The 17,164-nt window shown below is 48.2% G+C and overlaps 2 protein-coding genes across 6 annotated transcripts in view; both read right to left on the reverse strand.

Annotated features, from left to right (window-relative positions):
* The window catches only part of SREBF1 (sterol regulatory element binding transcription factor 1), a 44,621-nt gene extending 43,137 nt beyond the window's left edge, over positions 1-1,484 (reverse strand). The window contains exon 1 of one of the 2 annotated variants that reach the window (XM_083474693.1): positions 873-1,484. In XM_083474693.1, coding sequence (XP_083330819.1) covers positions 873-978 — 106 coding nt within the window. In that variant the 5' untranslated portion in view covers positions 979-1,484. The remainder of the gene's footprint in view (positions 1-872) is intronic. The other variant, XM_083474692.1, reaches the window with a different exon arrangement.
* Positions 1,485-8,947: 7,463 nt separating this feature from the next.
* Positions 8,948-17,164, reverse strand: part of TOM1L2 (target of myb1 like 2 membrane trafficking protein) — a 51,859-nt gene continuing 43,642 nt past the window's right edge. For 3 of the 4 annotated variants that reach the window (XM_083474367.1, XM_083474366.1, XM_083474365.1), the window contains one exon: positions 8,948-15,512. In XM_083474367.1, coding sequence (XP_083330493.1) covers positions 15,358-15,512 — 155 coding nt within the window. In that variant the 3' untranslated portion in view covers positions 8,948-15,357. The remainder of the gene's footprint in view (positions 15,513-17,164) is intronic. The other variant, XR_014518917.1, reaches the window with a different exon arrangement.

Genomic DNA, 17,164 nt, shown 5'->3' on the forward strand with positions numbered 1-17,164 from the left:
CGCTGCGAAAGCGCAGGAGCCGCGGAGCGTCGCCCCAGCGCGCAAACCTCGGCGCCTCGCGAAAGGCGCGCTGAACTTTCTTCGGAAAGAGGGAATGACCGACAGTAACCCGAGGCGTGACGTCAGCCTCCCCCTCCCCTCTCTCTCTCACACACACAGACGGGGGGGGGAGCGGGCGGGGCGTTTAGCCTTAGCAGCTGGCTACCCGCCAGGGACACGGGGAGGCGGTGGATTTCTGGGTACTGTATTATATTTGCAATCTCACAGGCTCCTCGCGACTCCCTTCTGCAAAGCCAGCGATCCTCCGTCCTGCCACAAATGCACCCGGCGTGATGTTGCCATGGGCAAAAGGCGGTGGTAAGCGGGGTACAAAAGCACATGGCTCGCGAAGGCAGGAGTGGGGGGCGGGATCCTTTCAAGGGATCCCGTCACCCGAGGAGAAACGGATCCCTCGGTCCGAGAGGAGCAGGCTCGTGCCTACACACACGCTCCCCAAACTCTCACTTCTCAGGCGCGCGCGCGCTCAGGACGCGCTCGCTTCATCCAAACTGGTTAGGATTAGAGAAATATTGCACACATCATTTGGAAGTTGACTCTTGCTGAAATCACAGGCTGTCTGGATATTTATATATCTTGGCAAAAGGGCACTTTTGGAAATAATAATAAACAACAATTGCACTCCCTTTGCAAAGAAATTAGGACCCTCGTCCCAAACCACAGATCCCGACTTTAACTCAAGCAAGAAAGGGCTTCCACCATGATGCAAGACCCCATTTTTTTTGCAGGTACCAACTGGGCAAAAGCTGCTTCCCTTCTCCCCGGTTGGCACCGTGAGAAACAGCCCCCCCCTCCCCCCTACTGACAGTACCCACCGTCAATGTCGCTCAGCAGAGCCGTGTCAATCTCGCTGGATTCATGGAGAGTCAGCGAAGGGTCCAAGCCGTCCAAAGACGCCTCTTCGAAGGCGAGGTTGTTCATCTCGGCCACGGCGCGCGCAAACCCCTCCTTAGAGAAACCCCCTCCACGCACGCACCCCTACCCAGGCCAAAAATAAGTTGATTTTTTTAAAAAAATAAAATGTGTAATTGAATAATCTGGAGGAGCCTGGATGACAGGCTGGGAGGAGGAAGCGCCTTCCTTAGGCTGCCGGGGACTCCGCGCAAAGAGAAGCCATCTGCGCATCGGGAAGCCAAGCGGCCCGGCGTTTATGGGCTGGTGGCTCCTAGCTGCCTGCTGCTGGCTGCCATCCTCCCGTCCATGGCAGGCTCTGTAAGGTGGAGGGAGAGCAAGTTGCGAAGTGGAGCTCAAACCTGCTACTGGGAGGGAGAGCAGGGGGAGGAGCCTCCGCACTGGGGAACGCCCCCTGGCTCTCTTGATTGGCAGTTCCCGGGAAGTGAACTGGCTGGCCGGCCCGCCTCCCCCACATGGACGGGAGGGGTGTGCGGGACACAACAACACCGGCGGCAAGAGTCCCAGGCTCCGCTTACTTAGCAGGAAATCTGGCCCGCTTGGATTGGGGATCACTTCCCAGCAAATGTTGACACGGTTGCAGGCTCAGTGTTGGAGGCGGAGGAAGGCTTTGGAGCAGCTGAAAAGGGAAATTCAACACGTCGTGTCCTCTCCCCCACCATGCATGCCCAGAAAGTTGCACCTGATGAATTTCTGCCTGTTGCGCACAAAGGGGGTTAGGGGAGGGACATTAGGATGGTCTGATCAAGGGGACCCCAGAAGGCTCAGGAACCCAAAGAGGTGCAATTTGGAAAGGGGGGGGGTATTTGACACCACCTTGCATCATTTTGCAAGAATTATTATTATTATTATTATTATTATTATTACATTTATATCCCAGTTTTCCCCCCAAAGAGTTCAAGGTGGTGCACATGGTTCTCTGCTTTATACACTTCATCAGTGCAACAACCCTGTAGTGTAGGTTAGGCTAAGAGGCAGTGACTGGCCCAGTGTCATACCCGGTGGGCTTCAAGGCTGAGTGGGGAGCTGAATTCTGCTCTCCTGGTCTGACACTCAACTCTCAACCACACCGTTGGTAACAGTAGATTAACTTCAGCATAACTGGTTTTTTATATAAAGGAAACAATGCACGAGGTTATTTATTTAAAAGGATTTGTTTACGCACCCTTAAAAATATTACACCCGTGCAATTTTTAAACAATGCTAATAACGAGCTGAGTTTCTCGCATTGCAGGGGTTCCTTCGAACTACAATTCTGTGATCTAGGAACTAAAGAAAAACAATGAAACTGGAAATTGTCTAACGAACCATTGCTTAAAGTAGAAAGAGTTGGATCCAGACTTCAATCCTTATTGGGGAAGACCCATTGGGTAATCTGCCCAACTAAGTCATATTCAGAATGGGTCTTGGAGTATGATTAACCCTAGATATTCACCACTGAAATTAAGAGGGCTTGATAAAAATTAACCATCCCATTTATTGCAAAGGGTCTGTGCCAAGAATGGCAAACAGCGTAATTCTCACCCTGTCCACTCAGAAGTCCCACTGAAATCAAGTGAGGCTTCCATGCAAGAGAGGCTAGGATTCCAGCCTATATCTGGGTCCCAGCAGAAATCTCTACATGTGCTGGGCAATGCAAGCTTTATTTCCTGTAATAATTCTACATAATTCTTAGAAGAGTCTTGCAAGAGCCCTGTTTAATTGCAAAATAAAATGGGGGAGAAACAAAACTTGTGGGGGGGTGCCCCCTTTTTCACCTTCTCCACCTCTGTATCCGATCATGCAAGGATACACACAACCTAGATCCACAGGTAACTTTGTGTGTGAATAAAGCACTGCCCCTTTCCGCAATCCAAAATAGGTGTTCAAAATAATAAATCTCTATTTTTAGGCGAGACTCTTCCCTCCCCCCCCCTTGATCCAATAGGTCAGAGCCATCCCTCAGCTTACCTAGGTTGCCAGATGTTTAGCCAATGTCAAATCTGCTAAAGGTGGCTGTTTTACTACAATTAAGGTTGTCCCACCTATCCTCTTTGCAAGGTAGGTGGCAAAATTAGTCAGGGCTCCTGCACCCGTTGATAATTGTGCAGAAGAGGGAATTTCAGCACAGGATAGGGGTTGGAGTAGATCATCCTCAGCGTCCATTTCATCTCTACAATTTTATTCTATACAAATAAAGAGTTAAACTACACCCAAAACTTTTTTTAAAAGAAAACAAGCAAGCAAATAAAGCAGAAATTAACTTCTGGAACTCACTGCTGGAGGATGTGGCTATAGCCGCTACCTTAGATGACTTTATAGGGGGACAAAGGGGAACCAGCAATAAAATGTTGCACTGATCAGATCAAAATGAGCAGATAACAGCAAGGGTTGCTAGGTTCATAGCAGGGGCTATCAGAATAAGGGCCACTAATAAGGGACTTTAAATTGTGCTCTTATATCAAATTTCCTTTTCTGCGTATACTGTAATGTTTTACTGTTGCTATGGCCATTGGCTAATGTGAATAAAGTTTTATCTATCTAAAAAACAAAACAAAAAACATTGCAATGTCCCTCCTCAGGGAGTCAAATAAGCATGCCTGCTTCCAGCATATTCCATTTCACTGCTTTATGGTCCTGCTGTTCCGAGGTAGACTGCCTCTGAACATGATGCTCTGCTACGAGGGTGGGGAAAACTCTTTCATCTCAATGGCCACATTCTCTTCTGGGCAACATTGGCTTGGGGGGGGGTCAGTTACAGTGGCGTAGCGTGGGGGGTGCAGGGGGGCCCGGCCGCACCGGGCGCAACATCTGGGGGTTAGGGTTAGGGGGCGCAAATCCATGGGTTAGGGGGCGCAAATTACTTGCCTTGCCCCGGGTGCTGACAACCCATGCTACGCCACTGGTCAGTTACCTGCCAGTGGTGGGCAGGGCCAGAGGCAACACGTGGGTTTTGCTTTGATAGCGTCAGCTAGTTTTACGGTCCACTGTCACACCCTTCTTCACAGAGAAAGAGGAGTTGTCAGTCACTGGGCATCATTTATTATATTTAGGATAGCATCTTATTCAGAGGCCGTCTACCTGAAGAGTAGCTGTTGAGGACAAAGAGCAGCAGAAAGTCATTTGCCTTTATGGCCTCAATTTGGCCTAGATGGGATTTTCAACTTGTGTGCAGAGAGGGTCTCACTTGATTGAATGCTCCTTTAAATTAACAACAACAGCAACAATCTGTGCTCATAGAAGATCAGCTGCTCAAGGAGAACATCTTCCTGTCGCTGCTACTTTTCTATGTGCAGGGATTTCTTTTAAGGTGGAAGCCTGCAGTCATCCAAACCCCAGCCTGCAGTCTTAAGTGATAAGACCCAGACAGAGTCTCCTCAGTGAGAAGTTGGCCCCAAACTTAAATAGAATTACTTGCGAGTACCAAATCGGCCTAGGATTTAAATATGTGATGTTGTAGAATACTATGGATAAAAGTTAAAATGAAAAGAAAGAAAGATGTTAATTGGACTAAGTAAATTTTATGTAAAATTAGTTTTGGAAAACTGCTACAATGATTTATATGGAAATTCAGCCAGGGGAAGTCGAAGAAGTCATCTAACAATGTTAACTAAAGTGGAATTTCTATAGTTAGGATATATGTCTGTCTGTCTGTCTGTCTGTTTGTTTGTTTGTTCTTTGATGTTTTTTTTTATGTTTGATGATATGTTTGTTTTAAAATTTGGAAAATTTAATTAAAATTATTGGGGGGGGGGGAGAAGCTGGCCACATTCTGAACATGTGAGTAGTGAAGGTCCTTCTCCTACTTTCTGCCCACAATGCCTGAAATTCAGAGGTAGACTGAATTAGGTCATGCAGGTTCCATTTAGCTCTCATAAACAACAGGCCTCATCTTTCTCCCCTAATTAATATGTCCGTTTTTTTAAGCCACCCAGACTTAATCTTTACTTCCTTGCAGGGCTGTTTATCGTTGCACGCACCAACGCGCCTTCTGCGATCAGGATCTCCCTGGGAGCAAACAAACAAACAGGCAGGGAAAGAGTTAAAACTTGTTCCGCTCCTGTGGGCGGGGCCGTGCTGCGACCTCAGCCAATCGGCTGCGGCCAAGGCAGGAATGCCCCCGCGGGAAAGCTTAGTTGAGCAAGCGGGGAAACACCTCCAGTAGTGCCAGTCGGCTCAGCCAATGGCAGCGCGGCTCCGCAGTGGAGTGATATCGCGTCACGGCCCAGGCTCTAGGATTACATCATGGGGGCGGGGATTCCCCTCCTCCACGTGGAGAGGAAGGCGAGGAGCTGCCAAAGTCAGAGTCGACGTGAGGGGCGGAGTTAAGGATTTAAAGGAGCCGCTCAGGTTCGGTTCCCCGTTGTTTGGGGACGGAAACGGGAGCTTTGTGTTAAATATGCTGCAGCGCAGAGACTTAATCAGGACTTAACCAGGTGACCAGATGTAAAAGGGGAAAAAAACAACAGGGTTCTTGCACAACCATGTAAGCCGTACCTGCTGAAATTTCTTCTATTAAGGAAAGAATATTACTAATAAAACAATATTATTTTATGAAATAGTATTAAAACGTGCATCAACACTCCCCGTTTCATAGCTGCCTGCCGCCGCGAAGCATAAATCTCCGGGCGTTTTATTTTTTTTACTTTAAGGGGTCTTGCCGGGCACGCAAGAATTCCTCTGCACATGAGCAGAAAGCTTTTCCTTCTCGTATGCACACTGGGCGGGAGTGGGTGCCAACTTCTGCACTCCAGCTGCATGGAACAGAGTAAGCCTGTAGTGAAGGTTTCCCTCACTGCTGCAGCTGCGTGCTAGGAAAAGCAGCACCTGTTGGATTACTGCCTTGCAGAGGGGTGAAGTCAAACCTGCTGCATTGGCAACACCAAAGTGACCTCCCCAGGGCGCAAGCCTGGGCAGGGAGTACGGAGGGCATGGGCCACCCAGACGACAAGATCCCCCCTCAACCTCACTGGTGTGGTCCAAAGGAACGCGGAGCAAGACATTTGGTACCAGCTGGGCTGCAGGAGTTGGCGGGAGGAGGAGTGCAAGGCGCCATTCAACTGCCTTAGGGACTCCACTCCGGATCTGTTTATTTTACTAATTTTCTTATCCTGAAGATATCGCGCAAGGAAGCGGGAAGCTTTAGGATCAGCGTTGTCCTTCTCCTAGATGGGCTACTTTCCCAGGTGGAATCCGCTGGAACCTGTCTTCGCACGCAGGGCAAGTCCCTAACTCACCGAGGGTTAGAGACCCATCGGCTACCTTCACCTGGTTAAGCTGACCAGTGGAAGGCATTCCCAGTGTGGGGCTGCTGTCGCCTGCTGACAGCTTCTGGGACCCACAGGTGTAGAATTTCAACAATTGGTTTTATTTGTATTTTGAATTTCTTTTTGGATGAATTTTTTTAATTGACTTTTATAGATAACCGCAAATGCATAGTTGATGTAAAACACTGAAAGCAGCAGCTAAAATTGAGCTGTTTTGCAACAGTCTCAGTGGAAACTAGCTGGTGCTATTGGAGCAGCCAAGAATGAAGGTGCTGTTCCCAAGCGCCCGGCAACCAGCTAGCTGCTGGGTGCTTGGGACGTGCTGCACAATGGATGGAAGGACCTACCTGGCAATCACCGCATGTTATGACATCTGATATTTGACAGATAGGTTCTCCACCCCAGCTGTAGATTGCAGGCTCCTTGGGGCAGGGGCCTACCCACACCTTTTGTAAAGCTGTTACGTACATGGATGGCACTACTGCCGTCAATCGCTTTGTTCTCGCTGTGTGTGGAAATTGCAAAACCCATGTTCCTTTCCACAGTTTTCTGCTCTGTCAGAGCGAGTTTCCTCCCAAACAGAAGCTGGCACTGTATTTTACTAGAATGTTGTGGCAGACAAAAGGCCGCAGGAGGCACATGATGCGCTGGAAAGAACAGCAGTAAACAAGGCTACAAAGCCAATAGGCAGAAGTTACTGTGCTGGACAGTCACATTGCAGCTGGCGCTCATGCAGACCAAGGACATCTTCACACCATCCATTTAAAGCACTGCAGCTCCACCTTGAGCAGTCCTGGTTTTCCCCAAAGAACTCTAGGAGCTGTAGTTTCTTACGGGTGCAGAGAGTTGTTAGGAGGCCCCTATTCCTCTTACAAAGGGACGCAGGTGGGGCTGTGGCCTAAAACCACAGAGCCTCTTGGGCTTGCCGATCAGAAGGTCGGTGGTTTGAATCCCTGCGACGGGGTGAGCTCCCGTTGCTCGGTCCTTGCTCCTGCCAACCTAGCAGTTCGAAAGCACATCAAAGTGCAAGTAGAAAAATAGGTACCGCTCCAGCGGGAAGCTAAACGGCGTTTCTGGGCGCTGCTCTGGTTTCAGTGTTCCGTTACACCAGAAGCGGCTTAGTCATGCTGACCATATTACTGGGAAAACTGTCTGTGGACAAATGCCAGCTTCCTTGGCCAGTAAAGCGAGATGAGCGCCACAACCCCAGAGTCGTTCTGCAACTGGACTTAACTGTCAGGGGTCCTTTACCTTTTTTATTCCTCTTACAACTCCCAGAATTCCCTGTGAAAAGGGTTTGTTAAACCACACTGGGAAATGTAACTTTAATTGGGACATGGGGGGGGCATACATTTAAAGCATTATGATACCCCCTTAAACAGCAATGGACTTCCTCCCAAAGAATTATGGGAGCTGTAGTTTGTTAAGGACGCTGAGAGTTGTTAAGAGGCTCCCTATTCCCATCACAGAGCCAGTGCTTTTCTTTCTGGGGTCACTCAAGGGTACGCAGTACCGGCACTTCTTTTTCTAGAAGGAAAGCACAGCAAAGAAATACAATTCCCAGAGTCTCATAGGAAGAGGGACTTTTTTGCTAAACCACTCATGGGAGAAATAAATGAATAGCAGATTCCGATTCGTCTCCCAGAGCGGCTTAACAGTCAGTCCCTCTTGATAGGAAACTCTGGGAATTTTTTTTAAAAAAAAATGCTTAAAATGTTAGCAGGTTTCATTCATCTGCTTAACATCAATGACAAGTGGGCAGCAGAGCAGGCCTTTTGCAATTTAATCAGACATATTTTTCTGTACCTCCTACGTTAAGTAACACTCCTGTTTCCAATACTCCTACCTTCATTCCAATGAGAATTCTTTGAGTTCTTTGAAGCGGGAGGAGAGAAATGACCTGGAACCTGATTGCTCCAGAAGGTGCCTGATTATCTTCCACTACCTCCACCGCCCTGTTTCTTAGCATAAATCTCTCCCCCCCCCCCCGCCCTGCAAGTTTGGCCAGTCATGAAAAACTAAACCAAAACTAGCATCCTGGCCCAATTCAGGGTGGGTGCATGGATTTAATTTTATATAGGAAAAAGTATTTTGGACTTTTTAGTTTAAAGACACTTATCTGGAAGGGGAAGGATGTCATCACGATAAGAGGGTTATAAATTTTTGCGTAGTGTGGGAGAGTATTTTTTCTCACTCCCCCCCCCCTTAGTGTGGAAGAGGTATGGAAGAGGATTTTTTCTCACTCCCCCCCCCCCAATGTTTTTAAAACTGTCATCCAGTAAATACTGCTGGTATTTAGGAACACAATCATTTGGGGGGGGGGGGGAGCTTGCCATAAGCATCTGATTTACCAATGGGAGAAAAGAACAGCGAGCTAGACGAGTCTTTGGTCTCTTCCACCAAGCTCCTTTTTATGTTCAAAGCCAATGGTCTCCAACTTGTGGATTGAGAACCACTTGTGGGTCACACAGCCTGATCCAAAATAGGTTGCAACAGGAGCACTGCCACCAGGCAAATATGCAGCAGGAGATTAAGAATTTGGTTCCCCACAGCAAGTTGGGGTTTAAAAGTGGCTCCTGGGTCTGAAAAGGTTAAAGATACCTGTCCAAAGCTCTAGGTGATTGAGATCCTTTTGCCTTAAAACCCACGAAATCCTGGGGTGCGACTGGGCGATACATTCAATCCATCACCACACGGCCAACATTCACGTCTATTCGTTATCGCTGTACAGGTTTGCACTAACAGTATTTTATTGGAGTATTTCACATGCAAGAATGAAAGGAGAAAAAAAATGTACAGAGACCGACGGACAGACAAGAGTTAAGTGACAGCAGGTTAATTAATACATCCTGATGCAAAAACCGTTTAGCAGGTTTTCGCTCACACAAAGAACACCATCACTAAAAAGGAGAGAGAGAGAGAGAGAGAGAGAGAGAGAGAGAGAGAGAGAGAAGCCAGGATAGTTTTAAAGGCATTTAAAGAATTAATTTTTACATAGCTGTCTTTACATTTTTAAAAAACAATTAATTCCCTTTCCCTGCCCACCAACCTTCTCCCCCAAACAAACAAAACAAACAAATATTTTCAGTAAATAAATATTATCCACTTTTAATCTGGAGACGCCTAGAGCTTTTTAAAAAATATACAGATGGAGACACTATGACACAGGTTACGGTGGGGTGATGCTATTGCAACAGTTAGCAGACGTGGGGCGGGGGGAGCTCATACTAATTTTCTCGGAGGGCAGAGGAACCCCACTGAATAAGGATGTTCTGTAGAAGCATTTGCTTGCCATGGAGAAATAAGAGCAGGAAACAGAGTGTGAGGTTATATGAGGAACCAGGACCACAAAAGGCCGGGATTGGTGTTTGGTTTGTTTTAAAATCCAAATAGTTAGCAGGTTCAGTCACTGCATGCCTAAGGTTCAAAAGGACTGTACAGAAGATTTGGAAATTTCTAAGCAAGCCACTTCCTGTGAGATTATAAAAGGGTGTTGTGGGATCACAAATTCAGGTGTGGTCCCCACTTCTGTAGGTATCAAAGCAGGGTGGAGGTTAAAAGGAGGCCAAGTGTTCACGCCAGATGCTGGATAATTAAAAGGGCCAAATTCTTGACTGCTATCCTGCAGCTGCCATTCATCCAAAGCTGTCCTGTGTTGATGCTTCTATGGCTGCAGCTATTAACTTTAAAGTCAGCATTTAACACCAGAGGGTTGAGCAAAGTATGGGGTCCATACTTCCTCCATACCTTCTGTGCTCTCCTGAAAGGTCATGAGACCATGTTAAGTTTGCTTTCCAGGCTAAGCCTGCAAAGACGACTCAAATAAACACCCAAGTTCCTCACTTCTATTTAAGAATCGGGAACCTGTGGCAATGTCAGGCGTTGCCGGGACTCCCAAAAGCCTCAGCCAGCATGGCCAATGGTCAGGGATGATGGGAGTTGTGGTTTAGTGGCAAGCTCACCTATCCACATGAGACATTTTAAACTGGATTGAGACCGCTTCAAACTTCAAAAATCATCATTTATGATCTGCACCCCCCTCCTGCACAAAAAAGAGCCCTGGGAACTGTTGCGTTGGGAGAGTGCCATGAATTGTGCTAAATGCATCTCACCTCTTTGCAGACAGGCATTTCCCAGAGATCATTTGGGCGGGAGACACGGCAGCAAAAACAGAGCCAAAGGTTTAAAGTTTGTGGGGTCAATAGGCCATTCATCGGGGGATCCCATGCCCTGCACCAGTTGTCCTTATCCTGGCAGTAAGTGCCAGTAGGGGATGCTTTCGCCTCTCTTTGATCCTCACAGGGACTGAATCAGACCTTCCCCAGTTTTAGACGACAACTCCCATCAGCCCCAGCCGGTTGGAGGCAATGTAGTTTGAAACATCTGGAAGGTTCCAGATTGGGAAATGCTAAACTGAACGAAGGTTCGATGTCTTTTGTCTGTGCAGTGAAAAGGTTTAAAATATCCCTATCTCCTCTGTTGGAGATGCTTTCTTTACTGATCTGCCAGCCACCACCCAGATGAAGGGCTCGCAGCGAACTAGAACCCCAGCAACCTTCTTTTACAAAGGAAAAAGTGCTTCCCCATCCCTGGACCCCTCTTGTTCCTCCTTTGCCTGTCCTCCCAGGACAGGGATGGGGAGTGACAGGAAAAGGCCAGGCACAGCTTCTCCTGCTGTAACAGTAGTGTCAACGGGACGGCTATCTTCTTATCCAGATTACCAAGATGCAGCAGCTACAGAGAGCCATTGCGCTGGCACAACCAGTTCCCAGCTGTGGACAGCAGGCTTGAGGTCTGGGCCAACAGAAGCTGGTAGCAAATGCTCCAGAGGCAGGTCTCCGACTAGGGAATGGGAAAGAATGTGGACTTCTTGCTATGGCTGGAAGCCTCCTTGCCCCCGTTTCATTCTTTCCCCATTCTTCCTGGAAACTGGAAGGTTTCACTGTCTTCCCCCAAAGGCTATGGCCCCATCCATACTATTAGTTTAAAACACAGCCATTCCACTTTAAACAGTCATGGCTTCCCCCCAAGAATCCCGGGAAATACAGTTTGTTAAGGGTGCTGAGAAGTGTTATGAGACCCCTGATCCCCTCACGAAGCTGCAGTTCCCAGTTTGGTTGAACAACCCTTCCTTCTTCCCAGGGAACTCTGGGAATCATAGCTCTGTAAGAATAGGGGCCTCCTCTCAGCACCCTGGACAAACTACACTTCCCAGATTCTTTGAGGGGAGCCATGACTGTTTAAAGTGATATGATACGGCTTTAAATGTATAATGCAGATAGGGGACAGAGAGACAGATGCTGGAGGCCAGTCTTTGGAAACTTTGTGTGCTCCAGATGTTTTGGGCTAAAACTTCCATCAGACCCAGATGGGTGGTGGGAGTTGCAGTACAAAACATCTGGAAGGAACCAGGATGGTGACAACCGCACAGCTGTATGGCCAGGACAATGGCCAAATGGTCACTTTCCATTTCTAAGGAACTTCGTTATAATTTAAAGGTGCTTTCTCCTCCCCAGCACACATGTGGTTATTTAACAATTTCTTCATAGCCTAAGAATTCGTAACAGGTTTTGCTATTGCACCAGTCTTATACAGATTTGAATTCTACACATAACACTTAAAAAAAGGGGGGAGGGTTGGTGGTAGAGAAGGAACATGCTATGCACCTCCTCACACATGGAATATATTTTAAACGGAAACAATTCATTTTCTTTGTTCTGACACCTCAGAACACAGAGGTGTTAATAAAGATGCTGTAGGAGATGTGTTTCTAAAAAAAAAAAGGGAACAGGTGAAGGGAGGTAACAATTAAGGTCCCAATCCAGCAGGGATTTCTCTCGTACAAGTTCCCGCTCACTTCAGTGGAGATGATGCCAAGAAACTTCCTACAGGATCAGGCCAAAAATAAATATCCGAAGCCTAAATGATGGGCCTCATTAGTGTTTGAGCAAGGATCCCAACAATAATTTAGTGTCATTTAGTGATTCCTAACACAGATAAGGGATATATTTTTTAAATGGATAGTCCCACATTCTCGTGGATTTATGCCACCTGGGGTCAAGAGCCTTCCCTCACTTTTGGCCTCTAATACAATAGACAGCCCCTTCTCTCTTCACCCCTATGAATATGGCAATGGTGAAGATGGTTGGAGAGCAAGGAAGTAAAACTGAGGGCAGAAAGGCCTGTGGAAATAAGGACAAAGGGATGAAATATATTTAAATTTCAACTTCCCAGTTTGGGCGTCACAAGGAAGCAATGGGAGGTCATTCGGATATGGGATGCTAGGGAAACTCCCAAAAAAGCTCTGGCAGGTGTTTGGTGAGTGTTGCAGACCAACCTGGTGCCCCTCCAGATGTTCTGGGAGCTGCAGTCCAAAACATCTGGAAGGCACCAGGTGGGAAGGCTGTGCTAGGACATAGCCAGAAACCTAAGTTCACATGCTCCAAGGGCATCTAGCTGCAGGCGAAAGAGCTGGGTCGTCGCGGGAACAACCGAGGGCTCTTGAGCCAAGGGACTTTCCTCCTGCAGCAGGAACTGCCCCTGTTGGGGAGCACCTAGTCAGGGTGGAAGCAAAAATGTCCGCATCTCTCTGACACTAAGTCATTTCATTTCTCACCAAGCCTAGACTAGATGAGATTCTTCTCCGCTTTGCCAAAACAGCCGGCAATGGCTGCCTGCTTTTCTCCTCCTTGGCATAGTATCTTGCAACAAATCCACCTCTAAAGGGATCTCAACACTGCTGGAACAGGGATGGGGAACCTGTGGTCCTTCGAGCTGTTGCTGGGAATCTAACTGCCATAAGCCCCAGCCCTCTCGGTCAATGATCAGGGATAATGGGAGCTCCAGTTCAGTCACATCTGGAGGGTCACAGGCTCCCCAGTGCTGAGCTACTACAAAGCAATGGAATGGACACAACTGGTTTCTACTCTACTTGCTAGAGACAGAGCCCTGTGCTAGAGACCTGGTCCTCGTCTTAAAGTAGCCAGGAAGCCAGATCACAGCGTTAGAAGGTCAACATGCCACACACACACACACACACACACACACACACACACACACACAGGTTACCCAAACATTCTTGCTTAGGAGTAGTGCCACAATATCCAGACAGGCAGGTGGAGAAAGCACCATCCAACTGGACTAGACATGGGGCCAGACAACGCATCGAACAGCCACGTCCAAAACAGGGCTTCCGGTTGCATGAGCTTTTAAAAGCATACGTCCGCTGAGCGGACAGTGCAAGAGGTAACAGAATGGGGCAATATCATTTCAGACTGCGGCTGTTAGAGGGCCCTTTTTGAATACTCCTCCTTGTCAACATTCATAGCAAATAGAGACCTAACACTGTCACAAGAAAAGATTCCAGCTCACTCCTTTGCCTTGCTGCGCTGGCTTTTGATTTGTACGGAATATTTAAAACAAAGAAGTGGTGCAGCCCACTCAGCTACCATAGGTCTCTACCACATCACCCTGCTGCATGGGGGTGGACCAAGTCAATCATCAAGACTAGGACCTGGGATCAAAACAGCAGAACTAACTGCAAGGCAGGAGGTCGAACCATATATGACAGACAGTTCCACCACAAAGCAGAACGCAATTCCCGTGGTTTGATTTAATCCTGCACAAATACATGACGTGTTCCCAGGGAGGGGGCAGTTGCTACTTTCCTCCTGGGTGGACCTTACATTATACCCTTGGACAGGTTGAAACCACGCACCAAATTGTCAGTGGATCGCGTCGGGTGCTCCCATCTCAGAGCACCTCTCTCTGCCAGGCAAAACACCCATACAGGTTCATCACCCCAAGTTACCAGTCGTATGGAGGCCCAGGAAGTGGCAGTCGTGCTGGACCAGCAAAGCAACAGCAAGCAAGATCAACTCCTATACTAAAAGGGCCCCTTCTGCCTTCTCTAACTCCACTTGGGATTTGTTGGAAGGCCAGAGAAGCCAAAGACAAGTACCCTGTCGAGAATTTGGCACAGCCTGGAAATCCTGACAGCAACTTCAGGGGTGCTAGCGGAGGCAGAGGGGCACGCAGACAAGACGGGGAAAGCCATCACTTAGAACGCAGCAGCCGAGGTGCCAACAAGGGTCGTCATTCCAGACTATGCACCACACTGTCTTTTGCTACTCACTGAAGCTTCCCCATTCAAAATTTAAAGTGCACATTCCTTGCAATGCATGCAGCAGCCCAGCTGTGGCCGGATCCTACTCCCAGGATTCTCAGTGACACCTCTGCTTTCTGAAGCTCTGTGGCAAGGATAGAGGATCTATTCTAAACCCCTCTCCACGTCCATGCGTGTGTGCGTCTCACATACACCCATGCAAACAGTCCTTTGGTATGTGTGTGACAGGAGTCCACCTGGCAAACACGGACACTACTTTAAAGACTGCCCATTTGGGGGGGGGGGGAGCTTCTTCTCCCTTGTAGAGACAGTGTACCCGCTAAGAAACACGGCCTACCTATCAGAGCCAGGTCACAATCCTCACTGCAGTTGACCACCTTAGGGCAGAAAGCCAAACAAACATCCCACGAAAATGATCCACAACCTAGCTGGGAAGGGGGAACAGGCAACGCATGACGCCAAATTCTGGGACTGGAGCAAGACGATAAATTTCTTTTGTGTTCAACCTATGGGAAGGCTACGCCGGTTCTTGAGAAACAGGCACCTAAACATACTTATACACTATCAGAGATGCACCAAGCATGTTGCACTTTGGACTGGCTTGTGGGAGAAAGGAGGTTTTGGCTTAAATCAAAGACAGGACTGCCCTCTGCACAACTCTGTTCTGGGTCTGCCAGGAATGTGGGGAGGTGAGATGAGAAAGAATTCATGCATTATTATTATTATTAAAAAAGAGAGAGGGTCTTGGTATTGACCTGGGTGGGTGGGTGTGAGAGAGAAGGAGCTTAGCGAGTGGGCAAGGACAGCCACAGACGTGACAAGGCTGGATGTAAATACTCTGTGAAATGTTAGCTTATTCGGGCTGGATCGCTTCCAAGAGGTACGAGAGGCCATCTATGGAACCCAGGAGGGGCAAAGGGAGCTCGTCGCTAGCTGGAGAGCACAAGGAGGCCGCTGGACTGCGCGGTTGCCTTCCTCCACACACGCACACGGGGAAGAAGAGCCGAGGAAGGAGCGTCACAGGGCAAAGAGGGCATCTTCCGAGCGCTCCGGCTTCTTTTTGCTTGGGGGGTTTGTCGTCGTCGGTGGCGTGGGCTCCTCTTGAGGTGGCGAGGGCAGGTTGGGGATCCTTTCAGCAGCTTTGGCGCGCTCCTCTAGGAATTTGTCAAACTCTGCAGGATTTTTAAACATAATAAAGAGTTTATGTTGCGATTTAGGGCTAAAGGAACTTTGCCGCAAGCTATGGCACGAGGATGCCTGCGGGGGCTATGCAGCTCTGCAAAACTGCCCCCCCCCTTGCAAAAGGGCCTCCTGCGGCAGATGCCCTAAAACAGAAATGGAGAACCTCAGGCCTGGGGGGGGGGGCAAAGGCTCTCTATCGGGCCCTCAGGACTCTCCCAAGCCTCAGCCATGTTTCCTTGAATTCTGATTATGCTTCCTGCTTGCCTGAATGGAGGATAGAAAGGGGTGTGCATGTATGTATGTATGAAATGAATCTACTGGGAAAAGGTCACTTTCACATTCTTTGCTCTACCCACTTTTACCTCTGCCCATGCCCACCACTGCTGTCACCCAGAAGGGGGGGTGGCCCTCAGGCCGCCCCAAAACATCCCTGGCCAACCTGGTGCTCTCCAGATGTTCTGCACTACAGCTTCCATCAGTCCCAGCCAGCACAGCATGATGGGAGTGTTAAAACTCCGAAGCCTGTGAGCACTTTCTGAAGTCCTTTCGCATGCTGCTAGGACCAGTCTCTTCAACTCTGAACTTCTTCAATGATGCACAACTTAGCAGAGTAGTGCAGCTTTTCCCAGGCAACAATCGAGACTGCTCAGTCGGGATGATGATCAGCAACAAAGCTGACGACTAGTAACTTGATTTTGTAGTTTATTATATACGGCAGCAAACTCACAAGCTATATACAAGTTACTATATACAGACATGAACGTCGTCACTCTCCAAGCACTCCAGAATACTCCTAACTAGCCAAACAATGTCATAGGTCATGCTGCCTATATGAAAGACCTCAGCCAATCACCGAGCTGTTACTCCAGGCAAATTTCTCCTGCCCTCTGTCTCCCTAGCCTGTAGTCAAAACACTAATTGCTCACTTGCCAAGCTGCACGTGGACTATGAACTCCAACAGGGAGTTGCTAGTCCAAAATACCTGGAGGGCACCAGTGTAGCCAGGGATACCTAAAAAAAATGTGGGGTGTGATCCACTGTTCCCTTGTCAGAAATCAGAGCCCATTGGCTCTCTGCAAGAAGGGCTTGATTGAACTCCAAGGGATGATTGCCCTGATAATGGCTCCTAGGAAAAACTGCTTGTGCACACAAACAAACACAAAACAGTATGCTCTTATGCATCCTAGTCTGTGTGTTCTCTGCCTCAAATAAAATTCTGCCCCCAACTTGTTGGCATCCACCTGTCTCAAGAGACAATGAAGTGCACGTCTGGGGGTGAAGTCAAACTGCAGAAGAATCACAGCACCTGCTGTGGCTGCAGAGACCAGTAACTCGTATCTGCTGGCTCCCACATTGTTTTTCCTGTGTCAGCAGCAGCAAAGTGACCTCTCCAGGGCGCAAGGTCCTGGGCTGCTGATGTGGTCCTCTTGGCCTTGCTGATGTGGTCCAAAGGAAAGTAGGGCAGTACATTTGGCTGCAGGAGTTAACGGAAGAAGGCATACAAGATGCCATTCAACTGCCTTAGGGACTCCACTCCCTAATTGTGTAGGGTTTACTCCTTAGCCTTTTCTTCTCCTGAAGATATCTTCCAAGGCAGTAGGCATGGATTTTTTTTCTTGGGGTTTCTCACGAATGAGTCTAG

This window comes from Podarcis liolepis (assembly GCF_965112155.1).
Source record: "Podarcis liolepis genome assembly, chromosome: 14".
Classification (NCBI taxonomy): Eukaryota; Metazoa; Chordata; class Lepidosauria; order Squamata; family Lacertidae; genus Podarcis; species Podarcis liolepis.